This window comes from Coenobita brevimanus, chromosome 101 (genome assembly GCF_032717465.1).
Source record: "Coenobita brevimanus isolate Jiangsu-jjx chromosome 101, ASM3271746v2, whole genome shotgun sequence".
Classification (NCBI taxonomy): domain Eukaryota; kingdom Metazoa; phylum Arthropoda; class Malacostraca; order Decapoda; family Coenobitidae; genus Coenobita; species Coenobita brevimanus.
Window position 1 is genome coordinate 1811749 of NC_137054.1, and position 20351 is coordinate 1832099.

At 39.9% G+C, this 20351-nt stretch overlaps 1 protein-coding gene across 1 annotated transcript in view; it reads right to left on the minus strand.

The window, feature by feature from the left end:
• Nucleotides 1-19550, minus strand: part of LOC145414886 (photoreceptor-specific nuclear receptor-like) — a 38968-nt gene extending 19418 nt beyond the window's left edge. The window contains exons 1-3 of the mRNA XM_080284303.1: nt 19515-19550; nt 18531-18654; nt 363-503 (exon numbers count right to left, since the gene is read on the minus strand). Of these exons, the coding sequence (XP_080140429.1) occupies nt 363-503; nt 18531-18654; nt 19515-19550 (301 nt within the window). The remainder of the gene's footprint in view (nt 1-362; nt 504-18530; nt 18655-19514) is intronic.
• Nucleotides 19551-20351: the final 801 nt, after the last annotated feature.

Sequence of the window (20351 nt, forward strand, 5' to 3'; positions counted from 1 at the left end):
CAGACAACTATCAAACACCCGACAAACAGACTTGATTGAATACTTAAGTGAAAAATAGAACAAAGGAAAATTATTCCCATCAATGATTAACTACTAAGGAGATTGTTTATTGTCGAATGTATACGATATAATTAAGACTGTTGATGATAGACGGTACTGATAATAAGGCTGGTAATAACTCTGATAAAAGTTATCAAAGGAACAACAGTTATCATCATCATCGTCATCACCATCGTCATCATCATCATCACTACCAGCAGCAGCACCACCATCATCGTCATCATCCTCCTTGCTTCCCTCCTGAGAATGGGGTGCGGTATTAAGTTTATAAAATACAGGAAATTTTGACACTCTATACTCACAGATACAGGAATATGACACAGCCTTCCTAATGGACCTCTTGAAGAAACAGGAGCATCCATCACAACAATATACGCCATAGTGTTTGCCGTAGGATTTGTCTCCACATACCTGACACACCACGGGCACGGGCAGAGTACGACCTGGGGAGAAGAAGAAGGGGAGAAATTTAGTAGGGAGAGTAGAGAGGGGGAAAAGGAGGGGAGATGAAGGTGGTGAAAAGACGATGGGAGAAATTTAGTGGGGAGGGTACATGGATGGGAAGAGGAGGGGAGATGTGGTAGGGCAGTGTTTTGATGTTTATGTGTGTATATAGGCTGTGCATTGTAATGGTCACCGTATGATAAGAATAAAATTGATATGCTTAATAAATAAATAAATAAATACCACTCAACTTTTCATAATAAAGTTACGTTAACGATGAAAAAAAAAAATGTGTATGTCCGTGTATCAGTTTGTGTCCAGAGATCTTTAGCTGAATAACACCTTTTTGATGCCGTAATTTTCTTTCACCGGCGTAGGTAATGCCATGCAGGTCTGCTGTATGGGGGAGTGAACGGCAGGAGAAGCTTTACCTGTAGGAGTGCCATTAAACTTATCGATAGGACAAAATTAAGCCAAATAATTAGACTTAATCCATTCGCCGATTATCGAATGCCAGTGTATCCCTTGGTGGCCCCGTTACCATATAGAGGACTGTACTTACACCATAACTACTTACATTTTTTATGCGTGTGCGTAATATAAGTGTAAGATCTATGATAAGGAATTTAAAAGTTAGATTTTGGCTTCAAATTTAAAGGTGGGCTAAAGGACCCTAAAGAGGTGGCAGGAGCGAGGTTGCCGTAGACGCCGCTAAATCGTGATACCGATATGTCTTTATTGACGGAGGGTTGCAGTGTAAATAAGAAAAGTTAAATGATTACCTCAAGACAGCTGTTAAATCTAAGAGGAAAATAACAGCTAGTGAGATACCGTACGTGGCGACGCGAAAATGAACACAGTGCCAAATACCAAGGACGGCTTTAGGTGGCTTTGTTGAAAAAATAAATAAATATGGTAAATAAATAAATCGTCTTTAATCAGTAACCATGGATTTCAGGCTACAAATCTTTAGGGGGTTTTGTTTCGAAAGATTAAACAAAAAATTCATACCGGAACTACAGAAATTAACTACACCGGCCAAAGAACCAAGTCTCGTTGGTTTTCTCGTAAGATGAAGACTATTTATTGCACCTTTTCCTCAGCTATTTAGTTTGTATACCGGGCATTATATTTTAAGTCTCTTATATCATAATTATCAATCTATGACAGAGATAGAAATTACACACATAATCAAGGTAATGATAACATGCTAGATGCAGAAGTTAGCTAGTAACGAAAATGCGCTAGGGAGCTTCCTAACCTAGTGATAATACTGCCCAAAATTTCTGTCAATCTATCAGTCTATCAGATATGTCTGATCTAGCTTATTATCTGTCAAATGTCTTATCTAGCTTATTATTTATCTATCTAGCTTTATTATTTATCAGACTATTGCTTGACTTGTGTCCTGTGGAGGGATGCCCCCCTTTCTCTGGCCCTCGCCCCAGAAAAAAGTAAATAAATAAATAAGGAAAGAAAGCGAGAAAGAAAATTAGAATTGAAAATATATTAAGTAAATCCAAGGGTTTGTACTAATTAGGGTACCGTATTTTACACACACACACACACACACACACACACACACACACACACACACACACACACACACACACACACACACACACACACACACACACACACACATTCCCACTCCTTCAGAAAAATCCCAGGTGGCAATAAATCCTTGAATATATGGGCCTATTTCCCTAATAGCTTTATTGTAAGATATTGTAGCGACCGTATAGACGCACGGAATGTATGTAGCCTATGTATCGAAAAAGAGGAAGGAAAGGCAGAGCGTTGGGATAAAGAATACCAGGAGATCTTTTCATTTACACGATACGGAAAAATAAATAAATAAATGTGTAAATAATTATAGAGCCATAGTAGCAAAAAAACGAAATGAGAAAGTAAGTACCCGGTATAGTGAAGTAGGATAAATGTAAAGATATATGTATGTAGGTAAAGAGATATGTAAATATATAGTGTAGCAAAAAATGAAAGCAGGGAAAGTAAGTTCGGTTTGAAATAGAGTATAGCTAAATAAATTAATAGACCTGTACATGTAGATAGAGACAGTGTAGCAAAATAACTGAAATTAGACAGAGTAAATTCCAAGCTACAGGAATTCAGTACAGTAGTGACAACCAATGACCGGAACCTACAAATTATCCTATCGTAGGGTCAGATGTATAGATGAATATAACAGCCCAGCATAACAAGCGTAACTTACTTATTACGCTATAAACGCCATAATTACTACCGTATAGCATATAGCTAAATTTCAGAAGATCATTAAACTAGTACCTTCAGTCAACAACAAAGATTTAGAATTGATGATATTATTAATCAGTGTAAGAGATTTAGAATTAATGGTTTAAAAAATGAGATATACTTACCCATTACTAAAAGGTGATAGTGATTTACTTCAGCACTTTAGTATGATTATGCACTTGATGCGTATTCCTAAATTTGTTCTGATTTTTTCCCCCCCTCGGGAACACCTATTTTTGCATTACAGTTACGATCATCAATATATATATATATTTTTTTCCTGATTCACGCTATCCTTTCACTGGTATTGCCACACTGAGGGACTTATGTTCAGACTGACGGGAGACCATATCTAGTCAAGAGGAAATCCGTGCTGGGCAGAGGACTAAGATTGTGACTTCAGCTGCTGTGTCGTATCCATGTTCAGTTTTTTTCTTATACCTGGATTTTTTTTTTTTTCTTTGCAGTCAGAAATTTGTCTTGCTTTATAGAAATTAGTTTTCTCGTGTACCTGGTTTACACTCACCAGTTCGGATTTTTTTTTTTTTTCTGATTTCCTTACGAATAACTTAAGTACCTCGAAGATCCACTGGTCACCGCCAAGAAAGGTTAGTGTAGTAAAAGTTCCCGGATTCTAGATGATCGACGCGGAATCTTTTATCAGATTCGTCTGTAGCTTTTTTCCTTTCCTTTTTTTTTTTCTTTTTAGAATGCATACATCACTTCGTCAATACACCCTTTGTCGGGGAGTACATTCACTTCACAGCAGAAAGGAAGTTGTTATTTGAGTATTCAGATTTCAGTATACAGTGACCTTATCGAAAATTATGTGACATCATGTAAACTGTGTGACTATATGCACTTTTTTTTTTATTTTGTTTTACATATAGCTATATTTTGCGCTACTCGGCATGGTCAGTCTAATCCATGTTTATCTTGCTTTCTTTAGCGTTTATTTATTATTTTTCCTTACACCGTCAGAAGTTGAGCTTTTATAAGAGAAATTTGCCTTCCTTCTATTTTTTTTACATATTTCCTGTTTACAGTCAAAACTCCATCATAAAAACTAGAACTTTTTTTTTTCTTATTTCTGCATCTCGTTCACTACTTTGGTCCACCTTTTGACCGATATTTTTTTTCCTCAAGAGTGTTATTTATCTTCTGTCCAGTTTGCCGAGTAGTTAGATAAAAATAACTGATTTTATTGTTCATGCGTGTTCGCCTTTTGACCATTGATATCTGGATGTATGTAATATTGTTTGTCCAATTTACTGAGAAGCTGCACGGTTCACTTCATTGCTGTCTGTTCACCATACGATTTTTGTTTTAAGTTTTCAGGATGGCTGTTGTTGTCTTTTCAAATTACGGATTGATTACACCACTTTAGTTTGATTCTTTGGCTCCACTTGGTTATGTCAGAGTTCCTCTTGATCCAGTCAGGCTGTTAATGGCCTCCTGACATTCCTCTTCCTGTCTTGGTGTCCTTGTTCACTTCTTCCTTATTCTTGTGTATCTCCTTCTTTTACATTTTTCTGACTGGCTCTTTCCGTCTTCCTTTGTCGTCTTAATTTCGTCTTGCTTCTTGAAATTTTCCTTTTCTTGAACGCTTTTCTTCTCGATTTTCTTGACTTCTCTTCCTTGATTTCCTTCTTACTGCCTTACTGACCTCTCCTCTCCTCTCCTTGACATCTTCCTCCCTTTCGACGTGTGGACCTTTTCCTTCTTCTTCCTGATAGCTTTTCTTCTTTCTTCGTAACCTCTTCCTTCTTTTCAGACTCTTCCTTTTAATAATTAATCGCTGTCTTTCTCCTTCTGCCCATTGACCTTTTAAGTTCACTGTTCTTGACTTCTTAATCTCTTTCTTGTCCCAGCTTTCTTCCCTCTTCTTAAAATCTCCCACCTCTTGTTTTTCTTCCTCCGAATCTCTTCTTGCTCTTCCTCCTCCTCCTTGACTTCTTAAATTTCTTCTCAGTGACTTCTTATCTTTTTTCTTATCCTTTTTTACCACCTTATTTCTTCTTCCTCTTATCCTCCTCTTCCTTCCTCTTGACCTCTTGTTCCCTCTTGACTTCTTGCTTCCTCTTCTTTCTTCTCCTTCCTCTTGACTTCTTGCCTCCTCTTCTTTCTTCTCCTTCTTCTTGACTTCTTGCCTCCTCTTCTTTCCTCTCCTTCCTCTTGACTACTTCCTCTTGATCTGTTACTTCCTCTTGACCTCCCACTGTCCTTGCTTGACCTGCCTGTGTGGTGGTCAGTGTGTGTGTGTGTCAAGTGCCGATGTAAGTGCCTGACCTCTGCCTCCCCCTCACCCCACTCCACTCCCCTCCCTTCCCCATCCCTTCCGTCATGAACATTGGCGGAGGGAAGTGAGGTGGGGGGAGGAGAGGAGGGGAGGGAGGGAGGAAGACAACTTAGGAGAGTGGAGGAGGAATAGGGGTCATAAAGTGATATGAATGTGGCACGGAAAGTGAGAAGGAAATAAACAGTGTAGGGAAATCCGAGAAGGAAATTTGGAGAAGTAAATGGAAAGTTAATAGATGAAAGATAGGAAGTGGAGGGAGGGGGAGGGTAGGGTATGGAGGGTAAGGGGGTCAGGGAGGGGGGCAGGCGTCAAAGAGCCGCCATTTCTCGTGATGTCATGAGATGGGAGTGCCAGGGGTAGCCAGATCAGCGCCACATTTCCCACAAAACATCGCCTTTTCCAAAACCCCACAAAACTCCACAGTTCCATCTTTTACCCATTCCTACCCATTCCCTAAGTAGCCAGTGGGATTATTACTATCTATTATGAGGTTTCGGGAATGGGAAATGGGGATAAACGGAGCTAAAATGGGGTCGATTCTCCCCCAGTCCGGCACCCTTCTAAGTACACAATGGGCCTGATCCCTGATTGGCGCAGAAGGTGGTGGGGGGAGGGCGGTGGGCAGTCACAGGGGGAGCTTACACCTCGCCTTGCTAGCTTAACCCGGGAGCCATTGGACACACCTCGCCACTCCTGCTTCGATTTCCTCAGACTCTCTTGCCTCTTTTATGTGTGTGTAGGAGGGGGGGGGGGGGACCGGAGCAATGTACCGTCTGGAACAAAAGTACGCCTAATTTTTCATTTTCCTGTGCCTCATATTTCACCACTTACATTTTCCTCTTTCCTCAGCTGGCCAGCCTTCTGCATCTTACCACCTTTGATTTCCTGTGATACTGTAGCCTCTTCTAAGTGTATGTGAGGACTGGGGGGTATTTTACAATTTAGGAGAAAAGTTTGCTAACTATCCCACTGCTTCACACTTGGGGCATGTCAGTTACCTTACAGACATACACCAAAGACCCGTGGGTAAAAAAATATACCAAGCCTCTCTCAGCTTAGGAATATTAGCCAGCAGAGGAAAGTGAGAGGTAGAAGAGGCGATATATTTGGCATACTTTTGTCTCCACCTGTACGTGTTGTACACAGCACAGCACCTGGATGGCTTCCTGTATTATGTATGAGTCTTCAAGGAACACTCCTTGCCTTGTAATCTTTTCCTGTATTATACTGAAGCCTCACTGAAAGCTCCTTGGTACAGTAACATCGAGGCAAAATACTACACTTTGGTAAACACAGTGGGGACTTAAATGAAAAAAATTATAAAACGCTCTTTATCAGTTGACGATAATTGTAGTTAATTTTAAAAGACAACCATTTGACCGCGCGATTCAAACTTTGTGATCTATGTCGGTTAATATTAGATGTTATGAAGCTTAAAATAACCCTTACTGAAGAAAGTGCCGATATCTCTCCCACTTATGTTTTGGCCAAGAACTGAGGACTCTGTTGTTCCAGCTGACTTTGGACGATTTCATTTCACATAGACTTATCGTAGTTCAAGATGATAAGTGCATGGAGGTTTGGTAGATTTGGTTCCGTTCTTCTGAGTATATTAACCCTCCTAGACCGATGACGCTACGTTCTGCGAGAGCTGGCCAAAACATACTCGTATTATTGGAAGCAGTTCTCAGCTACAGTTCCTCAACGTTTCTGGAACAGCTAATGAAATAAATAACAGCGGACCTGAATTAATACATTCCTTGTGTCATTATTTGTATGATAATTCAGTATGTAGAGGTTGTCCATTGAATAACAGCAATACCGTACTCCAAGTGTGTGTTTAGTTATCCAGTTAACTAATATTCGTATTGTGTCATGGAAAAATAATACAGCCTTCATGGATTGATATTTACAGCGGTACATAAAGATGTTTATATATACTGCTTTGTAATTAAGGTTTGCTTCTTGTTTTATAATTATAGTAATCCAGATGTTTACAGATCTCTGCATACACATAAATGTTTATATACATGTATTTGTGTTGGTTTGAGGCGATAAATGATGCAGCCAATCTCTCACCACACCAAGGAACACACAATTCCACTATTCATTTTACCTTCACGCTCGCTGGAGATAATGCTCGTATATATTACTTTTGGGACGATAAATCACACCGCCAGCCCCTCACTCAGCCACACCAAGGACCACAGGAGCCTCTTATGCATCAAGCTCCCACCCTGTCAACAGCTTAAACGCAAATTACGGTGTGATTTAGAAGTGCAACTACCAATAACAAAGCAAGAAAGCTCCGGCACAAATTTTCCATCCAGACATTGACAACCCATCCCCGACACATTTCCAACACATTACCAAACACATTTCCAACATATTTCTGACATATTACCAACACATTACCAACCCATTTCTAACTCATTACCAACACATTACCAACACTTTGCCAACTCATTTCCAACACATTACCAACATATTGAGACTGGAGAGGGACGCCTTTACGTGGTGGCACTGATATTCCTGGCGGTTTCGCTGCCCGGTTATATAAACATTCCTCAGTTCTTTCCATGTCCTGAGAAAGACGGGTTGTGGACTGTCGAGGAAGGGCAGTTTCAGCCTGCAGTCCACTAGGTTCACGTCCAAATGAACCACAACAGTAACAACAACATCATCATCATCGTCGTCGTCTTCGTCGTCGTCGTCGTCGTCGTCGTCGTCGTCGTCGTCATCGTCATCATCATCATCATCATCATCATCATCATCATCAAACAGCACATTACCAGCACCTTACGAAATTACGGCTGTTTAGAACTGCAGCCGCCAGTAACCAATCAGCAAACTCCAGCCCACATTCTCCATGGAGGCGCTACCAACCCATTACCAACACTTTACCGACACATTACCAATACCCTACCAGTACAGTATCACCACATTACCAACACATTACCAACACACTACTAATACACTAACACCGCATTACCAACACATTAAACACATTACCATCACACAGCCAGTACACTACCAACACATTACCAACACACTACCAATATATACCCTACCATTACACTGCCACCACATTACCAGCACATTTCTAACACACAGCCAATACACTGCCAATACCAACACACTACCAACACCTTAAAACACCCTACTAACACATCACAAATATCTTACCAACACATAACCAAGACCTTTTCAGTACATTATCACCATATTACCAGCAAAGTAGGAACACATTACCAACACAGTACCAACACCTGACCAAATTTCACTCTGGTTTGTGAAGTGCAGCCGCCATTAACAAATCAACGAAACCTTTCCCCCATTCTCCATCCAGACACTACAAACACATTACCAACTTGGCCTCGATAACAGCTATATTGACGAGGCTCGATAAACGGGTCTTTGTTGAGGTGTTTTGCATCCTTTGGCGGGCACTCGAAGACCATCCTTCTTGTCGTCTCCTCCCGCGGCGACGAACGTATTACTTAAGAGGTTTAGTATTGGCAAGCATTAGTGGGGACCGATGCGTTTGAACCCTGTAAGCGGTAAACAAGGCGGTTCTGATATTTCTTGGTGTCATTGGAAGGGGATTCGATTGTAACTCAGTCCCATGTGAAGGATTGGATCTTAGTGGCTTGTGGTGTGTAATAAATAAGGGTATATGTTGATGGTAAGGGATTCAGAGCTAGGTGGTTAAAAATAATACTGAAGTGACCTGGAAAAGCTAAGGATGCAGTGTGTGTGTGTGTGTGTGTGTGTGTGTGTGTGTGTGTGTGTGTGTGTGTGTGTGTATGTATCTACCTGCCCGTCTACCCATGTCTTTCGAGCTGTCTGTCTGCATCTCCCTACCTCCCTCCCTTCCTCCCTCCCTCCCTCCCTCCCTCCCTCCCTACCTACCTACCTACCTACCTACCTACCTACCTACCTGCCTACCTACCAACCAACCAACCAACCAGCCAGCGTACCTATCTACCTCCCTACCTACCAACGTACCTACCCACCTACCTATCTGTCTATAGTTATCCATCTGTCTACCTGTGCATGGGTGGGTGATTCGTTAGTCAGGTTTAAAGAAATACATCAAACAGCTAAAGAAAAAAAAATACGGTACGATACTTGTCGAAAATTTAAAAAAAAAAAAGTCATAAACTGGGCTACGATAACCAAGAGCATCGTTACCTGAGCCTTGAGAAACAGAATAAAATTGGAACAAAATATAGAATAAAGGAAGGAGAAGAAGAAGAAGATGGATAATAATAATAATAAGAAGAAAAGAATAATATGGAAGGAGAGAGAGAAGAGAAGAAGAAGAAGAAGAAGAAGAAGAGGAATATGGAGGGAAAGGGAGAAGAGAAGAAGAGGAAGAAGAAGAAGAAGCAGAAGCAGAAGAAGAAGTGGGTGGAGGTCTAGAGTTATTACCTGTTAACTTCACACGGACCATAAAAGCGAGTAACTTTTTTTTTCCTAAGTTCCAATCTCCCTTTAGAATACGACACGCAGCAGTCGAATTTTACATCCAGGCTACCAGTCGTACTGCTGGATGAACAGAAAAGGTAACTAACCATGTCTAACGCTCCGATCTGCATGCTCAAGAATCGAAGGGGAAGAGGGAAAGGAAGAGAGAAACGGGAAGAGGGGAAGGGGAGAAAGGAAAGGGGACTTGGGAAGGAGAAAGGTGGGGGGAAAGAAATGGGAATCTGCACGTCTTAGACTGAAAAAAAATAAAAACATAGAACGGATGTTGTGAGGGGAGGAAAATGATAGAGTTATTAGGGAGAGGAGGCAAAAATTGAGAAATATGAAAGTTGAGAAAAGTGGGTTGGAAAAAAGGGATAGAAAAGAGAGGAGAAAAACGGCAGAAAAAGAGTACTAAAGAGAGTAAAATGGTAGAAGAAGAAGGAAGAGGAGAAAGTAGAAAGTAGCAGAGTTAAATCCCTTCGGTACAATGATATTTTAGTTTACTCTGGCAAACTGTAAACGAATTTATATAGTTCAGGCGAGAAATTTCGTAGGGATGGGATTAAAGGGGAAGGGAAAACAGGGAGTAGGGAAAGGGTGAAGGAAACAAGGATATATGAGGGAAGGAAAGAAAAGAAATGGAGGAGAGGAGAGGGTAGGAGAGATGGGAAGTGGAGACTAGAGGAGGGGAGAAGGGAATAAGGTAAGAATGAGAGGAGGCGATGAAAAGGAGAAAAAGAGGGAAAACTGAGAGAGGAGGGAAGAGACAAGCAAGGAGAAAAGCTACGTTAGAGGGAGAGGGGGTAGGGAGAGGAAGGGTAGAAAAAGAGGGAGAGAGGGGAGGAAGGGTAGAGTGAAAGTGGGAAGGGTGAGGGAGAGTGAGAGAATCAGAAAGGGAGAGGGGAATAGATTTAGGCAATGGAGGGCAGGTAAGCTCACTGTAAGGCTGGCTGGCTAACACTTACACTTACCTCCCTTCATCAAACATTCAGCAGCACCATCACAACGAGTCCCCAGCACGTCACACTCCACCTCACAATAATGGCGCATAATTACCTCCACGATCACGGCGCCATATACCACTTTATTCATGTAATTCTCTCGCCACATATTAAATTTATCTTTGGCCGGAAAAAGGAAAAAAATATATATGGTTGGAGTTAATAATGCTGAACTGTAAACGTGGCCCATTTTTTGCTGTCTGGATAGTCTTGTGATAGTTCTTCCGTCTTCGGTATTCTGGTGATGATTCTTTCAGTCTTTGTGTTTCATTTTCCTTTGTTTATTTTTGTTTATTTTTTTCATATTAATGGATCTTACCCAGTATGTTAGAAGAATGAGAGGACTTTTAGGTTGATGATGATGATGATGATGATGATAGGGCGAGGCTTATACTTTAATGCATGATGAGAGTCACAAAATTATTTCTCTCTCTGTGTCTCTCTGTCTCTGTCTCACACACACACACACACACACACACACACACACACACACACACACACACACACACACACACACACACACACACACACACACACACACACACACACACACACACACACACACACACAATTCCTTCCTTTCACGGGTGGCTGCGTGTGAGGAGGGTAGGGGTGGAGGGGGGGAAGGTGTCAGGAATAAGAGAGATAAATGAATTACTGTCGTTTAATCAATATGGCCTATAATTGTCGGAGGTTAAGTGACGGGAGGTGAAATCAGAGAATGAGGAGAGATTAGACAATGTTGCTTAATTGTGGCTGTTTTCGTTTACCAGTATGCACGTGTTTACCAGTATGCACGTGTGTTTGTGTGTGTGTGTGTGTGTGTGTGCTTATGTCGACTGACTGTGTGTCTGTGTGCGTACGTGGGTCTATATATATGTTTGCGTATGTGTGAATGTACCTGTCTTTATTTGTTTTTTTATGTGTGTGTGTGTGTGTGTGTGTGTGTGTGTGTGTGTGTGTGTGTGTGTGTGTGTGTGTGTGTAGGGGGATATTCCGTCATTTCCTTGGTCATACTACTGTTTAATTGAAGCCAGTGTGAGGACATGGATTCCTTTTGGTTAAACACGTCGATGGTGTATTACGTAAAGGCACCTTGGCCATTGTGCTACGTGATCCATGGCCTCTTCTGTATTTACTAATAAAAGCCACACCGTCTTGCCTCAGACCGCATAAGGGCAGAATAGAACCAAGCCACAAATTGACGACAAAGAAAACAGAAATAGGGAATGGTATGATTGATGTCGCTTGATGGTATTTTTATGTCCCCCCACCCAAAAATAAAATATAAAACGAGGAACCAAAAGCTGAAAGACTAGAAATGGTAAAGCACACAGACAGTTCAATGAAATAAAGCCCTACACACCGGAAATTCTGTTTGCGATCTCGGACAAGCTACATTTGAAAGACTGGAGGTGGTAAGTGAGGTAGAGACGTGTGAATATTGTTGCTATACAGCGTTGAGAACAATAACGTTAATTCAGGCGTTGTCGGGGGTGGCAGTGTCAGTAATGGCCAGTGGCGGAGGGCGTGCGTCGGGGCGGTGACCAATGAGAGGGCGTGGAGAGGGTGACCAAGAGTGAGGGTGTTGGTGAGAGGGTCAATACTGTCTTGAGCCGGGCTCCCGTAGTCTTAGGAGTCTCCCTCGTACCCCCTCTTCACTGGTTTATTTAGCATATTATGCCTTGACGAGTATGCCCACAGACTATTCTTTTTTATTATTATTATTATTATTATTATTATTATTATCATTATTATTTTTCTAACGCAAGATCTTTTTAATAATTTTAGGAGAATATAATGTCCTGGGATTGATCTGGGATTGATTGGATCAGTATTTTCTTGTATGGTATTCATAAGTCTTTAGTATGGACGTAGGTTACATACTCAGCATACGGGTGCAGGAAAACTTAACGTGATGCATGAAGAAATAACTTACACGGAGAGACTAAACCAGTGATATGCGTCATCGAATTGAAGGGGTAAATAATGTTGAATTCCAAGTTACGAAAATCTCAAGGCACTTTTTGTAGGAAGGCAAGACAAGAGTGAGCATTAGTACCCAACAGACGCTCGTGAAAATGAAGGAAAAAAGGACAAAATGAAAGAATATGACCACACAACAACAGACATTCAAGAAATCATTGAAGAACAGCGAGAAGGCCAAGAGGTATAGCCCCCTCCCGCCTCTCTCTCACACACACACACACACACACACACACACACACACACACACACACACACACACACACACACACACACACACACACACACACAAAACACCTGGACCCCTCGTGATAAGAGGATCTATAAACGCGTGGCCGTAGCAATAGAGGACTCAATACAGGTCATCAGGAGACAAGAGAGCATCGACCCAGCGCGCCAATAGACTCGGCTACTTCTTAACCCCACGTCAAAAGCCGCTATTGCAATATAAATTTGTGGGGGTCGCCGTGCCCTGTGCTCTTACTGTGAAATATTTTATGATGTTGTGGAGGTGGGCCCGTCTATTGTCCGGCTGAGCGATCGTTTCCCACAATGTATAGTCCAGGGTGAGATGGAACCTTTCTGCGCCGAAGTTTCTTCCATTCTTGCGATTGCTGGAAAATGATCTTTAAGGAATGCACGATTTTTTTTTTAACGAAACGGGGAATATATGACGTAGAGAATGAAACGCTTAATATCATAGTCATTTTACCTTAACTTGGCCCAGATTTTCATCCTTTTGCAGCTTATTTCAAGTAGTTTATGGAGGAAGGCAGTATGGCTCTACATCCATGCCAAAGTACCTTTTTACGATTACCATTACATTTTATTGTTAATCTCTTGTTAAAAATGGGCACAGAAGATGGAGATGTGGTAGTGTTAGGCCATAGTAGAGTAACAATACTATGGTCAGTTATCTCATGTTTGCCTAGAAGATGGAGATATGGCAATTTTAGGCCAGATTAGAGTAGAAGCACTATAGTCAGTCATCTCTTAATTTTGGTCACCTCGTTGCCGTCGTCGTCATCATTTGGAAGCTTTGAAAAAACAAAAAATAAAAAACAAAAAGAAAGCCCCATGGTCGCTTACATTAGGGAACAGGGTTAGCCTAGTTAGAAGTGGGTGTCCAGTGTATCCCCATCAGTCACCTGCCTCGCCTGTGCTGCATTGATTGTGACTTAATAAAGGGATGATTGAGAATGGAGGCACCGATATTGCCCTCATAGATCTTGCCACTTGTGTTGTATGCTGGTGCTATTTAAAGTTAGGCTTTATATTTTTTTCTTTTCTTCTTCGTCTTCTTTTTTCCTTCTTCGTTTTCTTCTCCCTTCTTCATCGTCTTCTTCTTCGTCTTTCTTCTTCTTTTTCGCCTTTCTTCTTCTTCTTCTTCTTGTACTTCTTCTCTTTGTTTTTCTGTCTGTTTAAATGGTGGCGCGACTTAACCACTTCGCTGCGACATAACAAACTTTTTATTTTATTATATTTTAAGATCCAAAGTCCATTTCATATATACCTGAAGAAATCGGGCGGTCGCAGAAATGTTAGACTATTAATTATATTCCCCAGACCTCTGTTTACGGACTTTGCACTTCATTTGAGCCCAGTACAAACAATTTTATTCACCTCAGGAAGACGCCGAAGTGGGAGGGTTAAGGGACCAAAGCGCCAAAAATAAAAAATCACGAATAATCCCCCTCATTTTTCAGCCGTCTTCTTTCACCCTTCTGTCTCGTAGTTTTGGATAAGGTTTGGATATACACCTCTTTTCAAAATGGAAATACGGTTGAAAATCCCTCAGAAGTCAAGGATTATTTTTATTTTTTAGCTGTCACACCCGGCCTAACACATCTCTTGTATTCTTTCTGCCTCTAGACGCTTTATTTAATCCTTTCAGTCCGATGACGTACTTATAATATTATTGTTGTTGCGATAAGTTAGGGGTGAAGTCTCTCTCTTTAAGGTGTTATGGAGGCTAGACCTAACACCTCTAGTTTTTCAAAATTTCTCCCAAGTCATCTTAAATCCTCTGATGGTACCAAGAAGAAGGAAAATGAATCATCGTAGTGGAGATAGTGACAATTTTTCTGTTTTCTTGCCACCGCTACCTGTTTTCTTTTTTTTTTTTCTTTTTTTTATTCCGCTCAGACGTCCATAGCGAAGGGGTTAAGCTTCCCCTCAATCTAGGAATAGGAGTTAAGATTCCCTCAGTAATGTAAGAATATTCGCGTGATAAGCCAAGATTCCAAGCAATACCAGGGAGGGAAGATGGTGGTTTGCATTCTTTTCTAAATCATACGTTGGCCAGAGGAGACCATTGAGTTTCACTACGTCCTTTCTGAACTGAATAATAATATCTCAATTTACCTCCCCTGATTTTTTTTTTATTCTGCTTCTGTCAGACGAGTTTATTAAGCACAGAAGAGGACCTGCAGTAGTGATGGAGTTAATGAAGGCTGTATCCAACCCTTTCGGTCCAAAAAGTCTGTCCAAAGCTGAAAAAAAAAATCGTCTGGCAGGAACGCAAAAAAAAGAAAAAAAAAAAGAAAGAAAGTTGTATTTGTACTGAAGTAGTTTAAGACCACAAGCCATTTTCTGATCCTCCAAATGTGCATGTTTCTTCCTTGTTAAATAAAATCACTTTTAGTAATAATGAAGGTAAAGACTAAAAAATATAACAGAAAATAACTGAAGGATGTTTGGAAGAAATGCAAGAAAAAAGTACACATTAAAGGAGGAGGGAAATAATGAAGAGAACATTCATGATCGTTTTTATTGACTTAAAATCAAGTAATAAATTCATTATATATATATTATTTTTTTTTACAATGGATATCGTACATGACCGCGAATGAACAGTGTACCGAGGCTGTTCACAGAGTCATAGCCAGTGTTCAAAGAGTAATGGAAAGTAATCGATATGGGGAGAAAGTAATCGACGTAGGAGAGAGCAGTCGACCTAGGGAAGAACGTAACTGATATAGTGTAGAGCAGCTGACAATAAAGTAATCGACATTGGAGAAAGTAATCGACATAGAGAAGAAAGTAAGAGACATAGTGTAAAGTAGTTGACAATAATGTAATCGACACAGGAGAAAGCAATCGACGTGGGGAAGAAAGTAACTGATATAGTGTAGAGTACCTGACGGTAAAGTAATTGACACAGGGTAGGGTTACTGACACATAGTAGAGTAATTGACACAGGGTGGGTAATTGACACTTTGTAGGGTAATTGACACTGGGTAGGGTAATTGACACAGTGTAGGGTAATTGACACATTTTAGGGTAATTGACTCAGGGTAGGGTAATTGACACAGGATAGGGTAATCAACACTGGCTAATGTAATTGACAATGTAGGGTAATCGACACAGGGTAGGGTAATCGACACAGGGTAAGGTAATTGACACATTATAGGGTAATTGACTCAGAGTAGGGTAATTGACACAGGGAAGGGTAATCAACACTGGACAGGGTAATTGACACAGGGTAGGGTCATCGACACTGGGTTAAGTAATCGACACAGTAAATATTTATTGACAGAGTAACTGACAAAGGATAAAGAATGGACACAGTGATGGAAAATGATGGAAATAACGTTGAATAAAATACCTGACACTGCGTAAGGCAATTGAGTAAAGACACTCTACACAGGAGGAACTAATGGGCAATAAAAATAACAGGAAATAATGCAAAGTATAGTATTTGACAGTTGCCATAGGAGGAAGTAAAGGACACAGTAGATTCAGAGGGAGAATATTGATACAAAATGAGAGGGAAAATAGTGCATGAAAAATAATGAGAAAATAAAATTAACCTGTAAAGCAAGAATAACATGAAAAATAATAAATGATAAAGTAATGGAGAGAAATACCGACACACAAAGCCATCGTGACGGGAATGTAATGGTAAATGGCGTCACTAAGTTATTTTATATTTATGATGAGAAATATGAAAATGAGAATAATTATAAGTACGTTTCATATCCAGTGCTGTAGGTAGAAAATAAATAATACATTTATAAAGCCTCTTGCCGGAAAAAATGAAGAAGCGAGATAGTTTTGGAAGATTTGCTACAAAGGACTGAGTGTGTAGATATATTTATTTTTTTTATTATGTACTGTAGATTATATTTCTTTTTTTGTAATAAATAATAAAGTTTTATTTGTCACATTTGAAATATATATTGTTTTTTTGATGTACAGTCGCCGTCAAAAGTTCGTTTACGGAATTTGGGTGCGTTAAAAAATAGGGGATCTTGTTTGTGGAATTTGGAAGTGTGTGTGTGTGTGTGTGTGTGTGTGTGTGTGTGTGTGTGTGTGTGTGTGTGTGTGTGTGTGTGTGTGTGTGTGTGTGTGTGTAAAGGAACTAGTGACCGCTGCCGTACATACAAAGAATTACACATATATATCTACACATAATGACGGAGACAAGGAATAAATTAATAGAATAAATAGTAACACGGAATATATTAGCTCTGAATAAATAATAGACTTTAACAAGAATCAACAGTATTTGTAGTTAAATAAATGTATAAACGTTTACAGGATATTCAAACGTTTTAAAATACGCAATTGCAAAACGTTGACGGAACATGCAGGTACTTTGATGGAAATTTATTTGTATGGCAACGCAAAATTTCCCTGTTTTTATCAGCATTATATATGTGAAAGTAGAATTAGTTCCATTTATTTTGCATTACATTTCTGAAAAATTTAGTTCCATTTAAGTATTACCGACATTTTGGGATATAGATGGAACTGGATCAGTAGGCCTTTGTTTTTAATCTTCGTTACTGGATGCCATTATTTATTGGGTATTGTAGCATAAAGGTGTGTTTTTTTATTCATAACATCACTCATAATACGATGAAAGAGTGCAACATATAGCAGACATTTTAGCATAAGAACCTGTTCGGTAAAATGAAATTAACATTGAAACTTACACTTGTTTTCGTTTTTGACCTACGGATCGAAAAATTGCACACTGAGCTGGAATTTACAGTTTTCGTTTTGGCCTGGATCGAAAAGTTGCAGACTGAGTGACACACTATTGCGGGCCAAGTTGCAAGCAAAGAATCACTGGATAAGGAGCGAAGTTTGGATACCTCATGCGAAAGGAGAACTCTGTTGAACTGATTACGACATTAAACACAATCTCTATATAAAGACAGTGAACAGACGCAACAGGAAAGAGGAGAGGAGGTGAAAACGTTGACTTATAACTAGAGGGAAGGACGTACTGCAGTGAAGGAAAAGAAAAAAAATGTTTATCATATACATTTAGACTTTAAGACTCATTCGCCCGAGTAAGTACTAAGGAAGAGGTCGAAGAGGCGCTGATTTGAGAACTACTGGGTGTTAGAAAAGTTTTGTGCGCAATAGGAGACGTGAGGTGTGGCAGTGTGTGGTGTGGTTGTGTGAGGTGTGTGTTGTGTGGCGCGAAGTGTGTAGTATGATCGTGTATCGGTAATTTGTGTGTGTGTGTGTGTGTGTGTGTGTGTGTGTGTGTGGACTCTTCTAACTCCCTGTATTTATCAAAGCGCCTTCACTCTCGGCCTTGTGAAACTATAAACCCGCGCAAACACGCACTACGCGATTCGTGAGAGCCCTGCGTGAACACTAAAAGCACTATCTTTACCTGTATTCCGCGCCTCTGCCTACTCCCATGTTCCACCTGTGGCATCTCACGCACACATTCTCACTAGACTTCTTAGAATCTTAATGAACCGCATTCTAGTTGCAACAGGGGACTTTACAGCACCTCTTTCTAAGCGATTCTGCGCCATACCACACCTAATATTTCTCTGTATCATTTATATGTTTTAGACATAAATATCATACGAAGGAGTATTAATTGTCACATATAACTAATATGCATCATACATCTCTGAGGTGATGCTGTGGTAGTCTCCGAAGGCAACTAGAATGGGAACAGTCTGCCTTATAGTTCACAGAGAATGAATTGAACCATAAGACTAAGTGATGCTTTGGACTACCTGTTATGTCGAGACCGATTGTCCAAGCGTTGTAGGAGCCAGAGAACTGACTAGCACCGCGGCTGATGCCTCGAGATTTATATTCATGATCTCGCGACCCCGCTCTTAGGTAAAAGTATTCTACCTAGCGTAATAATACGACACAGTGAAGTCATTACTAGGAAGGGCAAAGGATCGATTCAAAAGTTTGAAATGATCGCACTTCAAGTTTGTGGGGATGGAGTTCGGACCGCACTGTGGTTGGCTTGGGACTTCGTAGTACTTTCTCCCAGTTAATTTATTTTGCAAGATACACCGTAATATCGTGACTGTTATGAATGCAAGATATGATCTCTGAGGAAATACTAATGTGTAATTTGCAAAGTAAATCGCCAGAGAGGAGTTGCCACGACGTCTCCCGGTGAACATGGCTATTTCTGAGGATTGTCGAGGTTGTGGGTGAGTCCAACGTTCGTGACATGATTCGAAAGGCAAATTGAATCGGTCATTTCGTTTTACCTCGTTGATTTTGAGTGCTTTGAGTATTATTATAAGTCAGGCGCATCTTATTTGTGTTAACTTTTTATGTACAGTATATAAAAATAGACATATTTACGAGTATATACAGGCACTTAAGATAAACCCCTCGCAGATTCATATACACTAGCTACAGTAACTTAGTTGAGTATCCCCTGTAATATAACCTCCTGCGTGAGAGAGAACGGACCCTGCCTATAACACGAATGCATTATGAGAAACTGTACAGCACAATTATATCCCTTTTAAAATACAGATTATCATGAGCAGTAAGCGCATGTAAAATATTTATCCTATAGATTTACAATATACATATACAGTAGCTTATACCAATGTAGGCTACAGGCCTTGGAACTTTCAGTTTAGGAGACACTGCAATTTTTCCCTATTTTACGAAGCCTCAAGTCATGGTCATAGTATATTTGTAATCTGTTGCACATACAGATATACAGCATACAAATAACTTACGCTGATATACAAGCTTTGCTGTATTTTGGGGGTCATGATTCAGATTTCTCTTTCCAAAATCTTATGAAAAAAGTTATCCAATGTTTCATGAGTCGTCCTTATTATTTAATTGCTTATTGTTTACTTTATATTTTCATCCAGTGTCTTTCCTCATATTGTAAACCAGGAATTTCTCTTGCTTTTGAATCGGACGGTATCTCTTTTGTATTTATTTTTTCTGTTAATCTGTATTTCTTTTGAGTCTCCTCGTATTTTTTTTTTCTCTTTAACGTCACGCCTTTCTTCCATTATCTTGTGGTTTCTAATTTTACTTTCTCGAGATTCATTGGCCAAGGATTTTAGTGTGTGTATCCCATAATTTCATTTCTGTGTTGTTTCCATCACCTTCAGTTATTATTTCTTGTCTGTGTTATCTTTAATTTTCCTCTGATATTTTTTTTTCCTCCTCCACTTTCAGGAATACGCTTTACTGTGCAATTCAGTGAGTGGATGGTGTCCTTGTCTAGTGTTTCTTCCGACGTCTTTATTTAAGGTACGTAGCAATTTTTTACCATTATCCTGTGCTTTGTATCATTTTCCTGTTTATCATCATCTTCGTATGTATAATTTTCCTATTCATTATCTTCCATCTTTTGTAAAAACCTCTATATTTCTTATTTCCTCCTCTTTCACTATCAGGAATCCTTTTTCTTCTCGAATTTAGTTAGTGAATGATTTCATGTTCCTTAGGTCGCTTCTTCTGCATTAATGTATTTTCTTAATTCACTATTATCCTTCCAAGATGTCACCCTCACTCCTTTATTTCCCATAGTACCTCTCCTTATTTTCCATTTTTTC